Raw genomic sequence first — 21109 nt, 5'->3', positions numbered from 1 at the left:
CTTTGAACAATGAAAAATTCATATTAATCAGAATATATCCACTGCAAAATATTTGTTGAAGAAGATTGCTGCAAAAACTGAAATAACAAATTTCAGAACATCTCAAAGTCTGGTATAATTAATGCCAGGGCCCGGCGGGTGAAAAACACTGTTCTACAAAAAAGAAAATCTTGTAAATTTTGGATGTATCAAGCTCACGGGACAAAATTTAACTTCGACAGAAGGTTCAAAATGCCCATTTGACATGATTTCTTTTTATTCTTGTTCTATTGAGGAATGTACAATGTCCAAATATTAAGCACAATTATTACAGCATACAGAGAACCGTTAATACATTAATAATCAATAGAAGAATATAAAAATAATGTCCTACGATAATATTATTTTATAACTGATATTCATCAACACTGGTAATATTTTTATGTATCATAATGCAGTTGTGTATGTACCTTCACAACCACTTCATCAGACATCAACCGGCCTTCGTGGCGAAGTGGATATCACTGCGCACTACGACACCAGGAGTCCCAGAATCGTTTGATTGATTGATTGTTTGCTTTTGTTTTACTTCGCCTTTTGCGCCACTTTTGGCTAATTTGCGAAGATTGGGATGTTTGTGAGTGTCTATTCATCAATTCCATATCATCAAACATCCATGGTCAGGCTAGGATTCGAACCCTGGACCCCTGGCGTCATAGCGCGATGTGCTAACCACTTCGCCACGGGGGCCGGCGAGTCCCAGGATCGAATCCCGTACTGGGCATAGGTATTCTTTGATTTCATAATTCGTCCTCATCTTCGCAATTAACCAAAAGTGGCAGGAATGCGATGTAAAATAAACCAAATCAGTCCATCAAACAAATATGCACTGATTCTGACAGTTTCCTATTTTCAAAACACTCCCGTGAATACAAAGTTGTCGAGTTCTGTAACTGGGACGAGAATCTTCCCCCTTGCACAATTAAAGTTGGTCAAAGTTCGGTATTATCTCTTTCCGGTACCGAAAAAATGATTTCAAAATGGGTCCACGATATTTCTGGGTTTACATATGGGCTCCGAATTGATTCTCTTCTCTGTCTTTTGCGATATGATTTGCGTTGTGAATAAACCACGAGTGCGTTTCATGTTAGAATGACACTCTGCGGATTTAGAAAGACGTAATGGAGAGAAGCAATGACAACGCTGTCGTTCTCTCATGGGCCATATTCATAATCCTTCCTTGGTGAAGTGTTAACACAGTGGGTAAATCTGATAAAGAATGAAATGTGGAAAAATGTGTGTTAAATCCCCTTACCTGAAGTACAGCATTCTTCGTGTTGGAGTCGGGCTAAAATACTTCTGTATGAGATTGAAAGGTCTTCGACCACGTTTCGCCGCTGGTTCCCGTCTTGTTGGTGAAAAAGGATTGACGATTAAATGAGAAATGGGGCAGCTACGTAATATCACATGCTCGAGCGGGGCGAACGTCCAAATGCCAGCAATAGCAAACTTTTACGCATCCCACAAAGAAGAAATTTCCCAGCGCATGTTGCAAACTCCGGTCTCGAAAGCCTGAAAACGGTGACGATGGAACTACGTTTATGCGTTGACCACACCCAGAGCATGATAACTGCTCGCTCCCCTTGAGGAATTTTGGGGGGCTAGAAAGTGTCCCCAAAAATAATTTCTGTTATAAGTTTTCAGGCCAAGTTATGTCAGATGGTTAGTTATATTTACTTACATTTTTACCACAGTTCAAATATAGATTTTTCCCCACCTTGTGGGCTTTTTCAAAGCAGTGGAGGCAGAGTGTGCCAAAAGGAGTCTAACAATCAGTGGCGTATACTGAGTCCAAGATCTTGGCTATCTTACGTGATCCTAGGCTATGAATAGAAAAAAAAAATACAAACTTCTAAGAAATCAGGTTGCCAACTCATAAGAAATCAGGTTTGCCAACTCATAGAAAATTAGGGTTACCAACTCATAGGAAATCAGGTTACCAACTCCAGAATCGGCATCATCATCTCACTGATATGAATAATATTATTAATAATTTGTGATGGATTTTTCTGCTGTATTTTATTCAATCCAATCTTTTCCATCCTTACCGATTTCCTTTTAGGTCCATCTCAACGTTATCCCCCCCATCTTCCTTTTGGCCTTCGTACAGGTCTCTTACCATCAGGTTTTCCAACAAGAATCCTGAAAACTCTTATTTCCTCTCCCATTCGTCCCACAAGGTCTTCCCATCTAAGTCTTCTTGATTGAATTATTCTAACAATATCTGCACATGAATACAAATAATGCAGTTCTAAATTATGTAACCCTCTCCACTCACCTGTCTTCTCATCCCTTTTAGGTCCAAATATTTTTCTAAGGATTTGGTTTTGCCACTCTTGAACAATATATGAAAAATATCAACAATAGAACTTAATTAAAATAATTTATTTTGTGTAGAAAAATAAGTATGAAACATAAATACTTAACATATTATTTTACACGTAGAGAAGTTAACACATTTGTGAGAAAGTTTTATTAAAGTATGCATGGACAAAGTTCTGGAGTTGGGTTACAAAATGCTCATGCACTTAAGGGGGTACCACAAAGTGGAGACAGTGTTATTTCAGAAAGTGCCTTTAATGAAGAGAACAGTACCGTAGAAATAACTTCATGTTTATCAACACTTCGTTGCACATCACAGTTAAGTTTTGAACATTGTACACTCACAAGGAAAAGGGCTTCTGAATCCACTTTCACGTCAAAGGTCACCATTATCACAGACACCAAGCCTGACCGGAGGCTGGCATGCTACTGAACGAAACTTTCATGGGTCCTGCAAAAACATGGAAATTGCCGCCGACCAACTTCGATCCCAGGTACTTCTGTATCACCATGTCGGCTTTGATGCCCTTGTAAACGTGTTTAGTGGTGAAGTTCACCTTTTGGCAGTGGAAGGTGCACAGATGACCGTTCCTTCCGGTGACCTTCGTCAACGAGTACGCCGATCCGGTTTCGAGATCCGACAACGTGACGTCATATTCCACTGGGATTCCCTCCGGATTGTCTGGGTCTGCGTCCGTATCCTTGCTGATCCGCTGTCCGTAGAGCCCGAACGACGTCTGGTCCGGCGTCTCCAGGACACCTTGGAACCACGCCCCGTCCTCGGTGAAGCAGAGATGGGCTTGACCTTCCACAGCGACCAAATCCTCCTCTGGACCCTCGGAGATACGTCGCTGGCGGCTCAGTTTGTTGTACGTCATCTTTTCGCTGTCAGGAAACCTTCGAATCTCAGCAGGTAGCAGCACTAACCTGAGGAAACAAACAAAACTAAGATAAGCTCCAGGGAATGTTTGAATTATGTGCGAATACAAACTAATATAATCATATATTAAGTGACAGACTCCCACCCGATACGAGTGAATATACATAATAACAGTTTATCTTATTATTTCACATTTGATACCATCAATACACTGAAAATTATGGCTACTACCGGTATGATATCTTGTTTGTTAACTTTTATACACCTCGTTCAAGGAACGGCTTAGAAAATTAGAGGGGGGATTTTAGTCATGGAGATTACATCGTGTGACTTCTCATACAAACAGTAGCTTAAGTGATAAAATCAAAATTTTCAATTAAAAGTAGTAAAGAATTTGGAAAACACCACAGTGGTAAATGCGAACTCCCCTTGAAATTAACCTTTTTTGTCTCTGAGCAACTTTTAAAACAAAGGTCATTACAAAATATTTTATAGTATACACCCTAGAACATAGTTATGTAATATCTACTTTTACAAATCCAGCAAGTGTATACAAAAATCTTATTTTCGAAATTGGGAAAATTCATGGAACTATATTTCTTGGGCTCAATTGCAGAATATGGAACCATTTAGCTCTGACCAGCTTGCTGCATTAAAAGCTCATAAACGATTGCAATTTTCGGATGCTGTCGACCGAGGCCCCCCCCCCCCCCCAACACACACACCTCGTGATAACCATACGTATGTCTCAGTGACGGTACCAGATTAAAAATCAGTATAGAGGCAGAGGGGCATTTTTTTGTTAGGGGGCAGGCGTAAGCAACATTAAAAATGCACATTTGGGCTAGGCAAACATTTATTTATACTTTTTTTTTTGTTTGCTGGAGGCATCGGCTCTCATGTGACTGCATGGAGTAGTGGTTGGTGCGAAGGGGTGTTTGTATTCAGGTCAGCAGCCCTTCCGCACCCTCAGTTCTCATTGCAATAGTAATAATAACAAAATTAATAAATGAATAACGAGGCAAGTTTACTACATTATATATTGCAATAAAGCTACCTACTCCAGTAATTTTGCCAGCTATGATAAATAAGTTCAATGTGTAATCCAGTCTCCACTAGCTTATATAAATTTCTTACGATGTTCATTCCTACCTTTTCATTATATACTTTACTTATGCAGGATTAGTATATAGTATTAATCAGGCCCTAGAAAGGGGCAAATCGGATACTCGCCCGAGATAAAAATATTTATTTGTGTACAGTTTATTTGGAGTTCATGGGACGTTGGTGCTTCTAATTGAGCAACTAATCTGGTTTTTCTTGACTTCATTGATTGTTTTGACTTAGCATATTTAAAAATAAATATAATTATTGAAACCACATTCTAAACAAAATGCTACCACACATAAACGTATTATAATACTTTATGTGTGGTACTATCTACATAAAAATTGTGTTCAAATATTGCAATAGAACATAGTTAATATACACTATTCGTTTAATTACAGAATGAAATCAGAAAGTGAATATATAAACTTTTTGTAGCCTTCCATAATTCCTGGTTTTAACCTTCAACATATTCTGCGCATTCCTTAGATAATGATACGAAATATATAAATTAATTGTAATAATGTTTTATACTGTGATTATATAAAACACCTGTACTTCATACTAAGGAACTAAAATCTGATCTTTACAGACCTCTGAAAAATTTTGGTTATAGGCCCCGCATATATTGCATGTTCCAGACCCCGCACCCACATTAGACCGACCCTGGTATCAAGAGTGCAACGTTACTGCAAATCAAGAAATAATAATAATAGCAATAACAAGTTGAGCCAACCCTCGTAGTAAGCTCCCCACCCCATAAGCGCGTCTAGATTTCAGATCCTAGCGCTGCTTATGAATGGTAGGAATGTAGTTAATACGAAATAAATTAAGGATCTATTATTGCACACAATAAAGGACGGAAAAAATACCCAAATTGGTTGCTCTAAAACAAACAATAACGTGACGAAGATATTGAAAGGTCACCATCAAAAAATGAGTGGGAAACCCCTAAATATTATATTTTTGTGAATATTGCTTTTTTTTTTTTTGCAGTATACAAGGTTGTGCATTTTTTTTAAAAAATAAAAGTTGTGTAGCCTATGTGCTGCGTATATAATTGTGGAGTTTGAACATTGCAACCCTGCAAATCAAAAATTTTCCTGCGCCACTGGCCACTGCCATCCAAAACTAAATTGTCTGACGAGACTACTGTAATATAGGAACAAGTGATTGAAATTCGTGGGTCATATTTGTGGCAAAGATTCAAAATTATCATTCATATATGCGATAAACCGATTTAAGTAATATAAAAATATAAAATGGCTCACCTAAGTTGTAATTAGCACAGTAAACTCCACAAGAACGAAAATCACACAAAGAAACGAGAGTAACCGCCTACAATAGTCGCATCCCACACTCGCAAAAACAAAAGAGCAAACTGGTCTGGTTGAAGAGCAGGGTCACTGAGTACACCTCGCACCCCACCTGGTGGCTTGGATGAAACTTCAACGCTCGCTGCGGGGCCTGGACTTTTCAACAGCTGTTTCTTAATCTTTTAGGGAGAGTGAACATCCACGGAAAGTTCCATTGGTGAGTTGCCATTGGAGTGGGAATTTTTTCTGATTCAATCGCCCTTCCCGTTATGCCTGTAGGGGGTGATAAAGTGTGATAGCCTTTGAGGGTGTTATCAGCCAGATAAACTGCAATGGCTTGTGGTTATTTAAAAAGAACGCCCCAGAATATTCACTGCCTTTAGGGCTAATTTTGTCAGATATGCACCATCGATACTGATTCATACTCCAGCAACAGAGAGGAGGGAGGAACTGGCCTCCACTGGAAATTGTCATCGCTCATTTCAAAGTTGAAAGCTTTTTATATTTATTGTTAATAACAGAAATAGTTGGTTAGTATTCGAAAAGAATAGCCAAAGTAAAAACTGCATCTCCAAAAAATGAGCGTAAACTGCAGGAACCAGATTATGTTTCCATATTCTGCCATAAAATCCAAAGTATAAATAGTTTCACAGCTTACAAACCCCCCCCCCCGAAATAATATTTTATGTGAGTGGCCATACAACATAAACCTTATGAATAACATTTAACCCTAACTTCTGTGTGTAAAAGTTATAATCAAAATAGAATAACTATACATTCATGGACGTCCGCCAGTATCGGGGACAGAGACGTCGAGGTGGACCGAGCCGTAGGTCGCCGGGTCACCATGGCAACAGCGACAACAACAACTTCTACAACGGTCGAGTGAACAATGGTTATTATCAACGTCACCCCGACAGTAGACCGGAGAGCCCGCGTTCTGACAACGGGCACACAAGGCGCAGCCCGCCGAGGGTTCAAAGGGCCGAATCCCAGCAACACATCTCCACAGCCGGGGCCGTCAGGTCGTCAGCGCCGAGGGGAGGAATGGGATGGCGAAACATGGTTAAGCGAGAGTGGTTGACTTTCATTTTCCAGCCCCACCCCCCTTCCGGATGTCCATGTATACATTTCAACACTAACTGTATGAAATGTAAAAGAAATAATGGAAAATGTTGTGCTAGATATTCACTCATCTGGTATATCTAGTATAAAAATCGCCCACTAGCACTGAAAATATAATTGCACTAGGACTGCACTAGCACTGAAAATAAGAGTTCACCAACGGCACCACATCTATTGGGATGTGGCAAGATGGTGTGCAGAATGACGATAAGGATGCTGACAATCAAATGCCTGTGAAATTATTCTTGAAGCTTTCCTGGCGGCGAATGACTACGAAGTTTTCTCTGGATAACCAGGTGATTTCCGGGTGTTCCATGTGAGTTTCTCTTAAATAATTTCATCATATCATCACTCATCTTTATCGTCGCGATTAGCCAAGAGTGGTAGGAAAGCGACGGTAAATGACAAATCAATGTAGTGTTCATGAAATCTTACTCGGCTTTCTGTGGTCAATACATACGTTGAGCTTCATATCTCGGAAGAGTCAACGAAGGAAAAAGTTCAACAACTCCAAAAGACCATGCACGTCTTATCACTTTCGCAGAACGATACGCATTTCATGATCATGAGAGAAAATATTGCTAGACTCTCAGCTCATAGCTATATTTGTTCCCGGCTAAGGAAAGAGAAAGGGAAGGGGATATGTGGAAAAGGACTACAGACTCGGGTCATAATCTGACAATCACGCCTTAGCTCAGATTGTTAGAACGTATTTTTGCTTCGCGTGGCAAAACCTTAGCCAAGGGTCACTAGCTTTCGTGTTGTTTTAGAACTCTGCAACATGTAATTATACGTCGTCGGCATGATTATAAACATTGTGAACTTTTTCCTTTAGACTTTGAGCATTGTCCTCAACGAGACTGGACAAAAATCGAGTTAATGTACGGAAATTCCCATTGAACCTAGCATTTCGAGTGGGTTTCATATTCTCAGCAATAACAAATACTGATAGTGTTCTATTTCCAATACTGAATATTAAACACGTCAAGAAATGAAGCCTTCTTTTATATTTTGGAAATCAATATGTCTTTTAATTTGATTCGTATCTCAATTGTTTTATGAACAACTGACATGATTAATTCAAATATGTAGTTCACTATCTACTGACCTAAATAGGTGATATTACACAGTGGTCAATGCTTGCATATTTTGATTTTAATTGGGTTGGTGTGAAATTTCAAAGGATTTAAGTATATATTTTCAAATAATAAATATTTTATTAAACTTATAACGTTAAATACAAAGTGACGAAGCAAAGAAACAAAATAAAAAGTGATTTAAAATAATTATTGACTTGAAAGACAAAATAAATATCTCAATTGTAATGAACTTACTAAAAATTGTACTGAGTTCATTCTGTTTATCACAAATGAGACAGATTAATGTAAAATGATTTCACATGAAATTTATTTAATAAAATCTCGACGAAGTATCAGGATTATGTTATAATTGTCACTTGGGAGCGAAATGGATGTAAATGGTTTATTCTATGGCACAAAGAATTGTGACATAGTAGAAACGGACATGCGCTGTTCCCTCTTCGTCATGTAGTGTTGAAATCTTTCCACTCCTTGCCGTGTGACGGAGTAGAGACTCTAGAACAACCCATGCATCATTGCAAATTGAGGGATTTTTTCTCAGCAAGGGAAATTTTGATCTCTTCGCCTCACGCGGTTCTGAGGAAAGCATTGAAATCCGAATGAGGGGGGGGGGGGGAAGAAAGGGGAAAGGGTGTGGCGTGTAGTGAGGAGCGTACTATTCAACCATACAAGGCCAGATGCAATGAGTGGAATACTTTGATACAGGTGCTGGAAAAATAGTTTTATAAAATGTCAGCGGTTTGAATTAAAATCATTTACAATACCGTAGGAATTGGTGCATTTAGACGCTCTGAATTGTATTTGGAAGTTCAACGAAAATTTCAAATAATCAAGTTTAATCTTGTATTTTTGTCACAGAACAGTCAATCCAATTCTTTATTCAGTGCATACGAGAATCTGTAAATTGTACTATTATGTCACTGATTTGAGATAATTTTTGTAGAGGTGCTGGCAAGAACTAGTTGCATTTGATTAGGGTTTCGAGGACCCTCATTACAATGACTAAAGTGTATAAGTACATTAAAAATGGTAATTAACTTAAGTGTACGATGAAATGTTTATGTAGCATTAAACTTGGGTTTCTGATGGGACATATTTACATTGAAGAAAGATAATATACATTATTAAAACACCGCAATTACACAAAATTCTGGCAATATTATTATCCTTTACAAAATAGAAGTTTATCGGTATAGCGTTGCGAGTGATTTTGTCAGGTCGTCGAATGCTAAATTTTCTACAGGTCACGAAAGAGACCAAACAACACATCTTCTCTTGTGATCGATTAAAAAGATCACTAGGGTATTTCAATTTTGTAATAAACCTTATTTTTTTTTTAAAAAAAAAATCATGAAATACAACTTTGCTATCGTCTCATCATCATGGAAAGGTGCGTCATAACTTGGATTGCAAATGCGATTAGCAGAAACGGGCAGGAATAATTGAGTGGGAATAACACTTGTTCTGGACGCGAGGCCAAGGTGCACACCCATAGACCCAGACCACGAGCCGCCACTGCGGAAAGATACTATTCAAATCTATTAAGAGTGGTACCGAGTAAATAATAATTTCTTTGCATGTTTATTTTATGCACTAACGAAAATATGAGAGTTCAGGAATTGTTCACTGTAATGTAATATTGCTTACAGCATATCTCTGCTTTACTAGAATGCCCGCTGATTCAATTAGCAGTGAGAGGAAGGTCGCAGACCGCTTCGAGGCAAAGTCCAACGGAAGTTGCAAATTCTCTCTCTCCCTTTTAATCATGTGGATTATTTCTACATGCCACGATATATCAGCATGGAATATGTGAAACGGGTCAAACACACTGCCGTGCCGTGCAGTCCCCCTCACCTGGGAGTGAGAAGCACGTGGAGATTGTGAGATGGCTAATAAGAATATTAATGATTTAGTCTACTGGCCGTCTTCCATTAATTATCACTAGCTAATTTGTTACGATTATAGAAGCTCTAAACTCCTTATTGTATGAATACAAATATTTCACATCAAAGAAAGGCCCACTGTACTCCTGGTCTTCAATTACAAATCAAGTTACACACTGTACAAAGCTTGGAGAAATGAGGTCTAAAGTCATCATTTTTAGCTGCTATCCAAGTACCTTTCTTAAAGTATAAACGGCTTTTACCTATTTAACCGTAATATAAGTAATTTAAATGATTCAGTTTTGAAAATATTTTTTGTTGCACTGTAATATATACTCATTATCTAAGATAGGATTTTCAAATTTAAATTTCAAAGTGTTTTTAATATTTAATAATATTTATGATAACATTTACATATAATATATTTCCAAGCTGTTTCCGACGCCATGATTTCTCCTCAAATCTCAGTTTAATAACGATTTCAACGCTACCAAACCCTCGAAAAGGGAAAATTTTATGCAGATGGCATGAATGTATGCAACCACGGTGCACAGGTTCACAGCTGACACTAAGGAATTAACTTTGGAATTACTGTAACAAAATATATCCCCACTCCACACACACATATAAGCAAACGAATGGGTACATGTGGAATACTGCGCATGCTTCTGTATGCTTACCCTTTCGGTTTGGATTCGATCACTTCCGTTGGCGACACAGTGTCTTGCTTGTCCTGTCAAATACACTATACAAGATGCCTGATGCCCGAGAGCTAAATCATGAACTTCAAGTACTTACTGGGATGCCGCGTTTCTTTCACACTCCACTTTCGAAACGACTCAACGTCATCTGGTAGAGGGCATCATCTTTATACAAAGAAAGGCTCGACCATGCATTAAACTGGTTTAAATCACCACTTGCTATTTGCTGTTGCGGTCGCATCAATCGCCAACGTACTCTGATACTGCCCCAAGTCCAAGGCCATTCCCAGATTACTCTCTTGTAAGTCAACCCGTTAGCGACTTGAAAGCGATAAAGAGAACCGCGTGCGTAAGAGCTGTAAATAGAACTGCGCTAGTTTCCTAGCACGACGGAGGAGCCTTTATCTCCTTGAATGTTCGTCCCGCTAGATGAGGCTCTAGGTTCGAATCCCACCATGTCCAAATCGCGGCCGTCGCCAACCTTTCTTGTGATGGGCTTTCATCCTTTCTGTTGAGATGAACTTTTCGGCAGAAACACAAATGTCAGCTTCTCTCCCACGTAGTGCACCCTGCACCGTATTTTGCAGACTAACATGTGGGAGCCGTCGAATGCCATCCGCCTCATTAGGTGTGAGTCGGGACATCTCACATTTCGCGGCGATGGCAATTTCCTCTCAGTCCGAAACAGTGTTGCCACATGAAGGGAAATTTCCCTTTTGCTGGAAAATTTGGGCCGAAATTTTATCCAAAAGGGAAAAGGGAATTTCGATGAAAAATACCACAATTTCAGGGAAATTTTATGACATCTGACTCTACATTATACGTTCCAGTTTCATATCCACATTTTTATTTTTTTCTGTTCCTTCTTATTTCTGCTCTCTTGAATACAAGCCTGTATCTACTTCTGTTTCTTTTAAGTTTATTGTATGTCGCTTTTCTTTATCTTCGGATAATTGTAACGATGAGAATTAACGATTTACTGGATTCCTGATCAGGATTCAAACCTGGGGCATCTGACCAGGGAACGATGAAACTGACATGTATGTGAACATTTTGTTTCATTTTTTATTCATACGAGCATGGACCAACGGAAATATCACTACTACTACTGCTGCTGCTGCTACTACTACTAGGGCACTGCTAGTAGTAGTAATAATTATTATTATTATATTTGTTTAGGTGAAGGGAAAAATTGGTCCAAAATGGGAAATTTTGTCCCTTGGAAAGGGAAATTGTGTCCTCAGATTGTGGCAACACTGGTCCGAAGCCGTCTCCCACATAGTTGGCAGCTTGTTTTGGACGCTCTTGGGGACTACTTTGAGGGTTCATAGGGCGCTTTGTTTGGGCCTCTTTTCTCTTGTACTGACAATGTAACCTTGTGAATAATACACGCATGTATAACATTTATTAATTTTAAAAAAATAATCTTGCACTTCCCTACTAAACACTGGTACACATGACCTATCTTATTCATACATAAAGTGTCCTCTTCCATTTGTATATTTCGATTTTGTGTGCCGGTCCTGCATTCTCGCGAAAAGAAAATCGTTGCCACGACTTGTCTCCCAACCCTCGTATTAAGAAATACACAACAGAGAGAGGATGCATTTACCAGAGAAAGCAATTCTCCCTCATCCCCCTTCAAAAACCAACCTTAATTTGTAAGTTATTGTATACGCAAATAATAACAATAAAAAAAATAATGCGAAGGTGTGACCCTCAGAATTCTGCCTCCATACGAACTGTGCGAATCATCGGTGATTTAAGGTTTATCCTTTCATTTCCTCTAATCATTAGTCTTCATGGTCGCAATTAATCTATAGATACACTAAGTGGAATTAAACACAGACACTAAAACTAATTCAAAGGTTTCAAAAGTCAATATGAAACAAAAATAACAAAAATGTACTAAAGTTAAATATGTAATACACAGATTCTGATTACATAACAGCTCACACAATAAGACATGCATGCAATATCCGATGGATCATCTGCTATGACGTACGCAGCACTATATTTTACGCACAACCTAACGACATTTCTGTATCGTCTGATTACCATCTGCCTTCAGAGAACGGCCTTGGAACGACCTTGACTTTGAGCTGAAACACACTGACCTACATAAGTTCAACTACCGATTGAAGAAGATAGAAATTGACATAACTTTAGCATCTTGTTGCTAATTGATTTCTCTATCTTCGCAAGTGAAGGCCGTTTCTGCAATGAATATTGATTGATTGACTTGTTTTATTTTACTTCGCTTTTTGTGCCACTTTTGGCTATTTGCGAAGATGGGAACGAGTGATGATATGATGAAATTGATGAATGGACACTCACAAACATCCAGGCCCAGGCCAGGATTCGAACCCGTGACCCCTCTGCAATGAATATATTCGAAGGTCACGCATCTAGAAGGGAAGATATGAGCAGAAGAGAGAGAGAAGGAAGAGAAGCGCAAGGAGAAGTGAGAGAAGAGCATGGGGAATTAAGATAAAAGAGAGGAAGTAAGAGAAGACAGTAGAGAGGATACAAAAGAGATAGAGGAGAACAGAATGGAAAAAAGTGAAGAATAGGGAACAGGGGAAAAGGCACTGGAAGGTAAGAAAAGATAGAGAGACAAAAGAAGAAATATAAAGTGTTTAAGAAAGAAAACAAGAAGAAGAAAATGTACAGAAAAATGGAGACAAAAGGGTACGAGGAAGTAAGAAAAGAGAAGGGAGAAAAAGAAAATGAAAGAGGATAGAAAAGGAAGAAGATAAAGAAAAGAAGAAAAAAGGTGAATGAGAAGATATAAAAGCACTGGAGGAAAGAAAAGGGAGAAGAGAAACAGAAGAGCTAACAAGGAAAGAAAATGGAGCCAGGAGAAAACCACACACGCTCAACACCAATGGGCGTACCATTTTTTTTCTAAAGGGGGAGGAAAAAACAATTCTTTCCCAGTCAGGGCAATGCTTTATTTTAAATTATTTGTAAAGGGAATAACATTTATTTTACTTTCCACGTAAAAAATCACAATGAATGCCCATGCCAACTTCCCCTAAAATTCCCCATAAAGGTTGAATTTGACTCTTCACCTCTCTCTGGATACAGCGAATCTGGGGTTCACCCAGCCTTAATAAATGGGTACCTGGAAACAACCCTGGGTAGGTAAATGCAGTAGGAGCGTGATGCCGATCACGTAACCTCCACAGTATGGTCGAGATTGAGAATGTGTGTGGCCCTACCAGCACATTCTCCGTATGTCCCATCACAGCACGGCGCAATGAGCACGGCTTAACTTTACCTTTTAGCTTTATTCTTTTAAAAACGATGCTCTGGCGCTGGACCAAGAGCCAGAATAATCCTTTGTGGGATTTGTGTTGTGTGCTGTCCATGTATGTTTGTGATTGATCCATCATCCATTTTATTGTATTTATTTAACATCCAAAGACGCCCGCTGAAGGGGGCCAGATATCAGACAAAAAAAAACAACTTCATGGCTAAATTGTAGCGTGAAAAGATGGATCATAGGTGCCCCCTGTGAAAAAGAACAAAAAACACAAAGAACTGTTCAACAACAAAGTGATAGTGATGTTTATGGAAAAGAAGCAAGTCTTATCCAGTTTCTATCTAAATAGTGGACTCAAGTCTGAACTTGAGAACAATACCAAAGTACTTTCAATTGTGTTTTTAATTTTATGATTTATATAATAATAATAATAATAATAATAATAATAAAACGTAAAATACTAGTTTTTATGACTGAAGGGCAAGATATGAAATCTTACTGTGACCTCCACTGCTCGAAGCAGAAATTCCTAGCTGGGAAGGGGGAGGGAGATGCTTTGCCCAGTTTAAGGAAAGATGGTGAGTTGCTCGTACGGATCAGCATGGATACAAAATACAGTGGGTGGGGTTGTTTTATGAGTAGGGAGCGGAAGTTGATGAAATATCATATTTTTTCTGACATCTCGGACACGATGCCCATTAAATATAGCTACACAATATTACACTTCGTCTAGAACCCAAAAAAAAAGGTAATTTTAAAGTACATTTTTTTTGCATTTTTTGCCAATTTTCAGGTTTTAGGTCATTTTCCCGATTTTCGGCATTTTCCCGTCATTTTTCGCAATATTCGGTGTATTGTTTTGTCATATTTTGTCACTTCTTTCATTTTGGTAATATTCTTGAGTCTTTTCACAAAGGGGAACATAGGCTTACTCGCAGGATTGCAATTTACGAGCAAAAGAAATGCTGAACTGGTGACAGTCTTTGTTGTGTCGGGGGAAACCACCAAGTGTCCGTCTGGGGCAAACTCAGATTTAAGGTCAGATGAGGAGACGCTGGAAATAACCTGCCCAGACGGTGAAAAAAAATATTCGGTTGTTTCCATTGGAATTCCTCGTTGCATATTTTAATTGAATGTGCATGTGGTATCATTTGGAGCCCTTTTTGTTTAAAGCAATATTGTATTTTGTTTAATTTACTTTTCATTTCAATTTTTAACCTGAAACTAACAAATTTAATGGTCATTTTTTTGCATTTTATACGTAATTTTTTCCCATTTTTTAGGACATTCTCTAGGTCATATACCTATATTTTTTAGGTCACCAACTTCCGCTCCCTATTTATGAGAATTTTCTTTGAGCACTGTTGCCCCTTCCTCTTTCTGAAAAAATCCTGCGGGCGCCTTTGTCTTCACCATACAGTCTTATCTTCACTATTAGACAGGAGTGGAAGGAAAGCGGAGTAAAATAAAGCAAACCAATCAGTAAATTAACCCCCATAAAAAAAAAATGCCATAGATCCACCGACATCCAGATGGAAAATTCTGCATAATCCTCTGGGGGAAGAAAGCGGAAGAAAAAGAAGTGGAGAGAAGACAAATTAAGTGAAATGAACACAAGAAAAATAGTATACAAGCATTAGTGAAAAGCAGGGACAGGAATACAAAAGCCTCGACAGCTCTTGCAGCCACAATCATATGAGATAAACGTAATGGTTCTGTAATGGCGATGTCTGCCTACGCGATGTTCTCAAGGTCAGACGGAGCGTGGATTTCCAAGCCCTCTTTAACTCTCCATCAACGCCACGGCAAAACATTTGCATTCCCATCTAAACCACGACAGAGCTTGGAATATGTCTGCGGCGAATTTTATCTTTACACAGTTCTTCAGGAAGTGTTCCGGTATTTCTTTATTCCGACGGAAGTGCTGTTTTTGGTCTCCCGCTTATCTTGACCTACATCCAGCCGTTTGAAGGTTAAACGAGACGTGCGATATTTCCTTTACGGCGAGACATTGGATACGGAAGCTGCCTAACTCAGTGGTCTAGCAGTTAGCGTGATTAACTGTGGAGCTAGTCACAAGTTCATATTCAATGTCCTCGACTAAAAAAATATACTCATACCTAGAGCTTCTTAAGAGCGAATCAACTGCTGAAAAATTAATAATGAAACTTCTACTAGGATTAGGAAACTGGACACGTCTCACCCTGGTAACCAATCTCGCTTCTGTGGATCCATATTCTCTACAATGGCAAACGTGTACTTAAATGTAGCCAGTTCCAATTTTGAAAATTTCCCTAAATCCCTATTAAATATACCTCACAATGTATATTTTAAGGAAATTAACAAAATACGGGTACACACGTTCTAAAAATAGAACAAGATGAAAATGTAAAAATGTGTTCACGAAATGGACGACTATTAGTTTTACAATATACTGATTACATTTATTACTTAATTTGTTGAGTACATTTCAATTTTTTTTCCTCAAAAGTTTCAAGTTTCAGTATGTGTATGTGTGTGTGTGTGTGTGTGTGTGCGCGCGTTCGACCAGGTGTTTGGATTTGAACATTTTCCTCTTGTACTTATATTTTCAATTTAATTTTGTACTTAAATATTCTATATATGCCTGTAACCTATCGTTCTATGTATGCATTAATATCATAATAACAGTAGCAAGGGGCTCCCTGTTGTCGCCATGTAATGAAGGGGTCCCGGGTTCGATACCCGGTGGAGGCACATGGCACAGTGGTTCGGATCCCACTTTAAACCGTAGGCCCAGTCCCGATTAGCCTTACTGTGCATAAAGTGGACTTAAAACACCAACTGACACCAAACAGTAGTAAGGGTTAGGTGGCGGAGCAGAGTCAGGCCGAACTTTTCCTTCTCACTAAACTATTATATAATAAATCATCCATCGTTCATTTTTCAGGGGAGCGAACCCACCCCCGTCCCTCACACTGCTATACTCTGTCCCAGCTAACTGTAGAGCAGGCAAACGAAATCAAGTAGTGACGGGAGACGGCTCCACCAATGAACACGTGAGAGGGAACGGGGCTACGTGGAGTGGAAGAAAGCGACTGCCTTCCCAGCAGCGTGTACTGCTTCGCTCTGGCCACTCGATTTCCCTCGCTTCTCTGACGTTATGCGCAGCCTTGCTCCACAGTTAGATGGGACAGGGTATATGTCTCACGTGCACAAAAAGTGTGGATTCTGTTCGATAACAACTACTGTTTGTTTCGCTGCTCAGGACGAACTTCGTGCGAGTTCTGCCATATACGTAAGCAGAGTACGTGCTGACGCAAACGCTTTGTGCCGCAGTTTGCACAGAGAATGACGTTAAATTTCCACATGCTGTGTGAAATGACATAATAGAACTATTCCTTCCGTGCCAATGGATAGCGGTTCTACGGGATGACGCTACTCAACTCTTATCTCTGAGAGGATTCTCGTTTGAAGCAACACTTGCTTACGCTCCAGCTATCTAGGGCACATTCTAAAGAAGCCCTTCTTGTACCTTCAACCGCTACCTTTGATCAGTGACGAAGCACTTAAGTGAGTTCCTACACAATGCGTCATTAGAAAATTTCCAATTTCTTGCGTAATGACTTGGCTGAAGGCTCTTGAAACAATTGATGTTGCTTTTAATGGATTCAGAACTGCAATGGAAACCTTCTTAGCTGTATTATGAGAACGTACTCTCCCTCCCCCACAAATGCAAGTGCAAACAGATGATTAAATTTATCTCCTGCACTAGGCTAGTATTTACTAACTTTTCAGTTCACAAAAGTTTTATCTTTATAACTCCAACCGCTGTTGTTATATCAATAGACCGTCATGATGGCGGGCGGATACCATGCCATGAAAGCGCATTCGGGCTCTACACATTCTCGACCTAGGTCATGACGGAGACGTGATCAGAATCACGCCTTTGGGGTGGCCCCATCCCAAGTACCCCAATGAGACACCATACGAATAGATTTTGTAGTTCAGTTCCCATTGCATAAAATTATTATGAAAGTACAATGGACATTTATTAATTCGAACTCCAAGGGTACACGGAAGAAGTTCAAATTAACAAAAACATGTATCATTAAAGATGATTTCAAGGGGAATAAACTTCTGTTCGAATTACCGAGTAATTCCAATTCAAAAGAGTCCACTGTACTTAAAACTTTAAGTACAGAGACTGTTACGTTAGGAGCGAAGCGAGCAAGTCAATTGTACTAAATATATTTTCTTCAAACCCGAGAAGAATATTAATTTTAGAGACTCCATGTTTACCATGGGGACCTCGACGCCCCCTTTCCTCAGCGCCCAGGGCGACTCCCTTCAATAAATAAGGACTCTGCATGGAGCATAAAAGAATTGAGGTTTCTTTCGTTACCACTACAACTGTTACCAATTGTGAGCAATGGGATTAAAAAAAAAGGCGCCGAATATGTCCGTTATCTGAAAAGTGCCGAGAGAATTTCGCCCTGTGTCCCGGTGGGGCTGTTCTGTTCTAGGTCATGGAGATCTACCAGTGACAGTACACGAACGCAAAGAGTGACAGTGAAGCCAGACGAACGGAAAGTCCCACGCGCTGGATATTGAAGCTACCAACGCTCGGTTCGTGACAAGTATGCAACCATCACATTGCATCATATGATTTCGCTTCCATCAAAAACGTCACGTGATCGTGTTCCTGTTGAACTTGAGACGGGAAAGAATAATGGAAACAAAATTCAATCTCGATCAATATTTCATTAAAAAATCATCATCGGAAGCGCATTCTTCAATAAGAAAAACACACTTTTTAAAACGAATTAAAAAATTGTAAATAAACAAAATATATTTTAAAATATACTGACAGAAAAGTGACATTAAAATCAGCCAATTACAAATACAAGATCTCAGAAAAATAACATAGTGACATTCAAGGGGTGTTCCAAGAGTTCGAGGAATTGTGTGATATTAGTGTATTTTACACTCCCCCACCACAATGATTCTAAGGTGACGGCGAGTGTTAGTACAAGAAAAAATAGTAAAATGTTCTTCCAATTTGCAACTTTTCGCAAAAGATGTGAATTTTATCAGGAGTTCTTGCAGTTTTATTGTTTGATATTTCGGGAACAAAAATTGAAGACACATTCTACGTATGTTTCGTGTTACAAACAACGTTCACTTGTCATGAACACACATATACGTACTAAAAAGGAAAAAAAACTCGTTTAATACCCGTAGAACCCGCTTATTGGGTTACTCAAGGGAATGCTGGAAATGGTATTTTCGGACTGTTCGTTTATCTATGGATGTGACCATCTACAACGAACAATCATTTTCATGAAATTAAAGTCTCATATGTTTAAATGTGAAACTGGAAATTTCAAAATAAACCCTTTACTTGAAACTACTCCACTGACATATCGAATCATCTTAACACATCAAAATTAAAATTTTATTTCTACTTTTTATCAAGTTACTTTTGTTCATTATCTATGAAACGTATAGAAAAGTAAATGTTAATTTCCTTACTATTCACCTGAATTGAGATACAACTACTCTTTTCAAAAAGAGACTTGAAACAGTTATTCGATTGATTGAGTTGGTGTTTGAAGTCCCACTTTATGCACAGTAAGGCTAATTGGGACTGGACCTACAGCTTAAAGTGGGATCCGAACCACCATATGTGCCTCCACCGGGTATCAAACCGGGTACCCCTTGATTACAAGGCGACGACTCTACCACTGCACCATCGGGGAGGCCCTCATCGTTATTCGAGAAAAGTAACTTGTTACTCCCAAACACTATAATAATTCATAATAGTTGAGCTATTCTAGTTCAGAGATGTGAATGTAAGTTACAACAAAATTACCGTGTTACAGTTACATTGTCACGCAATGAAGATATTTAAATGAATCTACCAGTTTAAAACAGGGGGTGTAGGGATGACCTTTTGGGCAGGCACCCAAATGTCAACCTCTCTTCCACGCAGTACACCCTGGACTGCATTCTTGCGGACTAACGAGACTCTGGGAACTGAAACCGCAGCCTGTAGGAATTGTGTTTGTTTTTATTTAATTTTTGTTATTTACCGCCGATTTTCTGGCACTTTTCGCTAATCGCGACGATTAGGATGAGTGATGATTGATATGATGAAATTGATGAAGTGGCACGCACAAAGAACAACCATGCCCAGGCCGGGTTTCGAACCCGGGACCCCTGATGTCGTAGCGCGCTGAGGTAGCTACTCTGCCACGGAGGTCGACGTGTTTATGTATTTGTGGTTGTCCCTTCATCCATCTTATCGCATCATCATTCACACTCATCGTCGCGACTATTCAAAAGTGGAAAAAAAGCGACATAGAATAACCAACTCAACGAATCAAGTTTAAAACAACACAACAAGGCATGTATCGTTGCGGCAAATAAATCCTTCAGTTCTGAATTTATGAAGGTCACGCGAGTGAAGTATCGTTACGATTACACTTGAAACTTCGGTAATGTTTTACCGAGAAAATAACGCGTTAATTCCGTTACGTTACTTCCCCAAGTCTGTCCTAGTTAACAGTAAATATCACTAGGAAACTTACTTGCTATTTCTGTCGCCAAAATTCCTTCCTTCTCTTATTGCAGCGAACACAACATTCAACAGTGACCGCGCAGTTCTCGATGCGTCCTTGTCTTCGAAAAATCCGCTTCTTCTGTTTCCCACTAGCGTTGAAGACTTACAAGCGCCCCGACGTGATCTCCCTCCCCTTCCCCAACAACTTTCCACTTCCCCTCCTGGCTCACAGAATTACGTAATGGATACGAAAAAGGGAATAATAGTGCCAAGCGAAGGGAGTGGGGCACGGAGCGCATGCGCAAGAGAGACTCTGATAGAGAATTGCAGTTCCCCCGATAGCAACAAGCTACTCATCATTAAATAATGCTTTGATTGGCGCTATTTTTAGGCGCAATAGAGCTCGCGGGCTGGCAGAGGACAATCAAGTCTTGGCATGTTGTCGGTGGTCAGTTCTTGTAGCTGGAGATGGGCCAGAAGACAAAAACGTCATTTTTTGGTTTTCATATTCTGTCATTTGTAAGTGGTAAACATGAGGCACACTCTGAGACAGTGAATATGAAATTTTTTGTTCTTAACTATAATTCCACTCTTATTACATATAGCTATTCTTTTTACATGGAAATTGATCCTCCAGAGAAGATTCAGAAGGGTAGGGCATATTCTAGGACAAGAAGGAATAATGAAAACTGTAATTGAAGTAAGATAGAAGGGGAAAACACTCGACAGTTCCAGAAAAGCATTTCCTCTTATCGCTGATGAAACCCGAACGAACGGCCATCTTTCCAGGCGGTTGCCAGCTCGGGCTGCAAGTCGCTTCACCC

General features: G+C 39.3%; 1 protein-coding gene across 1 annotated transcript; it reads right to left on the bottom strand.

Annotated features, from left to right (window-relative positions):
* Positions 1-2415: 2415 nt before the first annotated feature.
* Positions 2416-20434, bottom strand: LOC145987314 (uncharacterized). Its single transcript, XM_083121834.1, has 2 exons — positions 20314-20434; positions 2416-3288 (listed from the first exon to the last, which is right to left on the bottom strand). Exon 2 carries the CDS (start codon positions 3237-3239, stop codon positions 2754-2756), a length of 486 nt encoding a protein of 161 aa, XP_082977960.1. The 5' UTR covers positions 3240-3288; positions 20314-20434; the 3' UTR covers positions 2416-2753.
* Between the last annotated feature and the right edge of the window lie 675 nt (positions 20435-21109).

This window comes from Lepisma saccharinum, chromosome 4, assembly GCF_977018435.1.
Source record: "Lepisma saccharinum chromosome 4, izLepSacc3.1, whole genome shotgun sequence".
In the NCBI taxonomy this organism is placed as follows: Eukaryota; Metazoa; Arthropoda; class Insecta; order Zygentoma; family Lepismatidae; genus Lepisma; species Lepisma saccharinum.
This window is presented reverse-complemented; position numbering and strand designations above follow the sequence as displayed.

Coding starts and splice junctions, on each gene's coding strand:
- LOC145987314 (XM_083121834.1), bottom strand. CDS start 3,239: ATGACGTACAACAAACTGAGCCGCCAGCGACGTATCTCCGAGGGTCCA.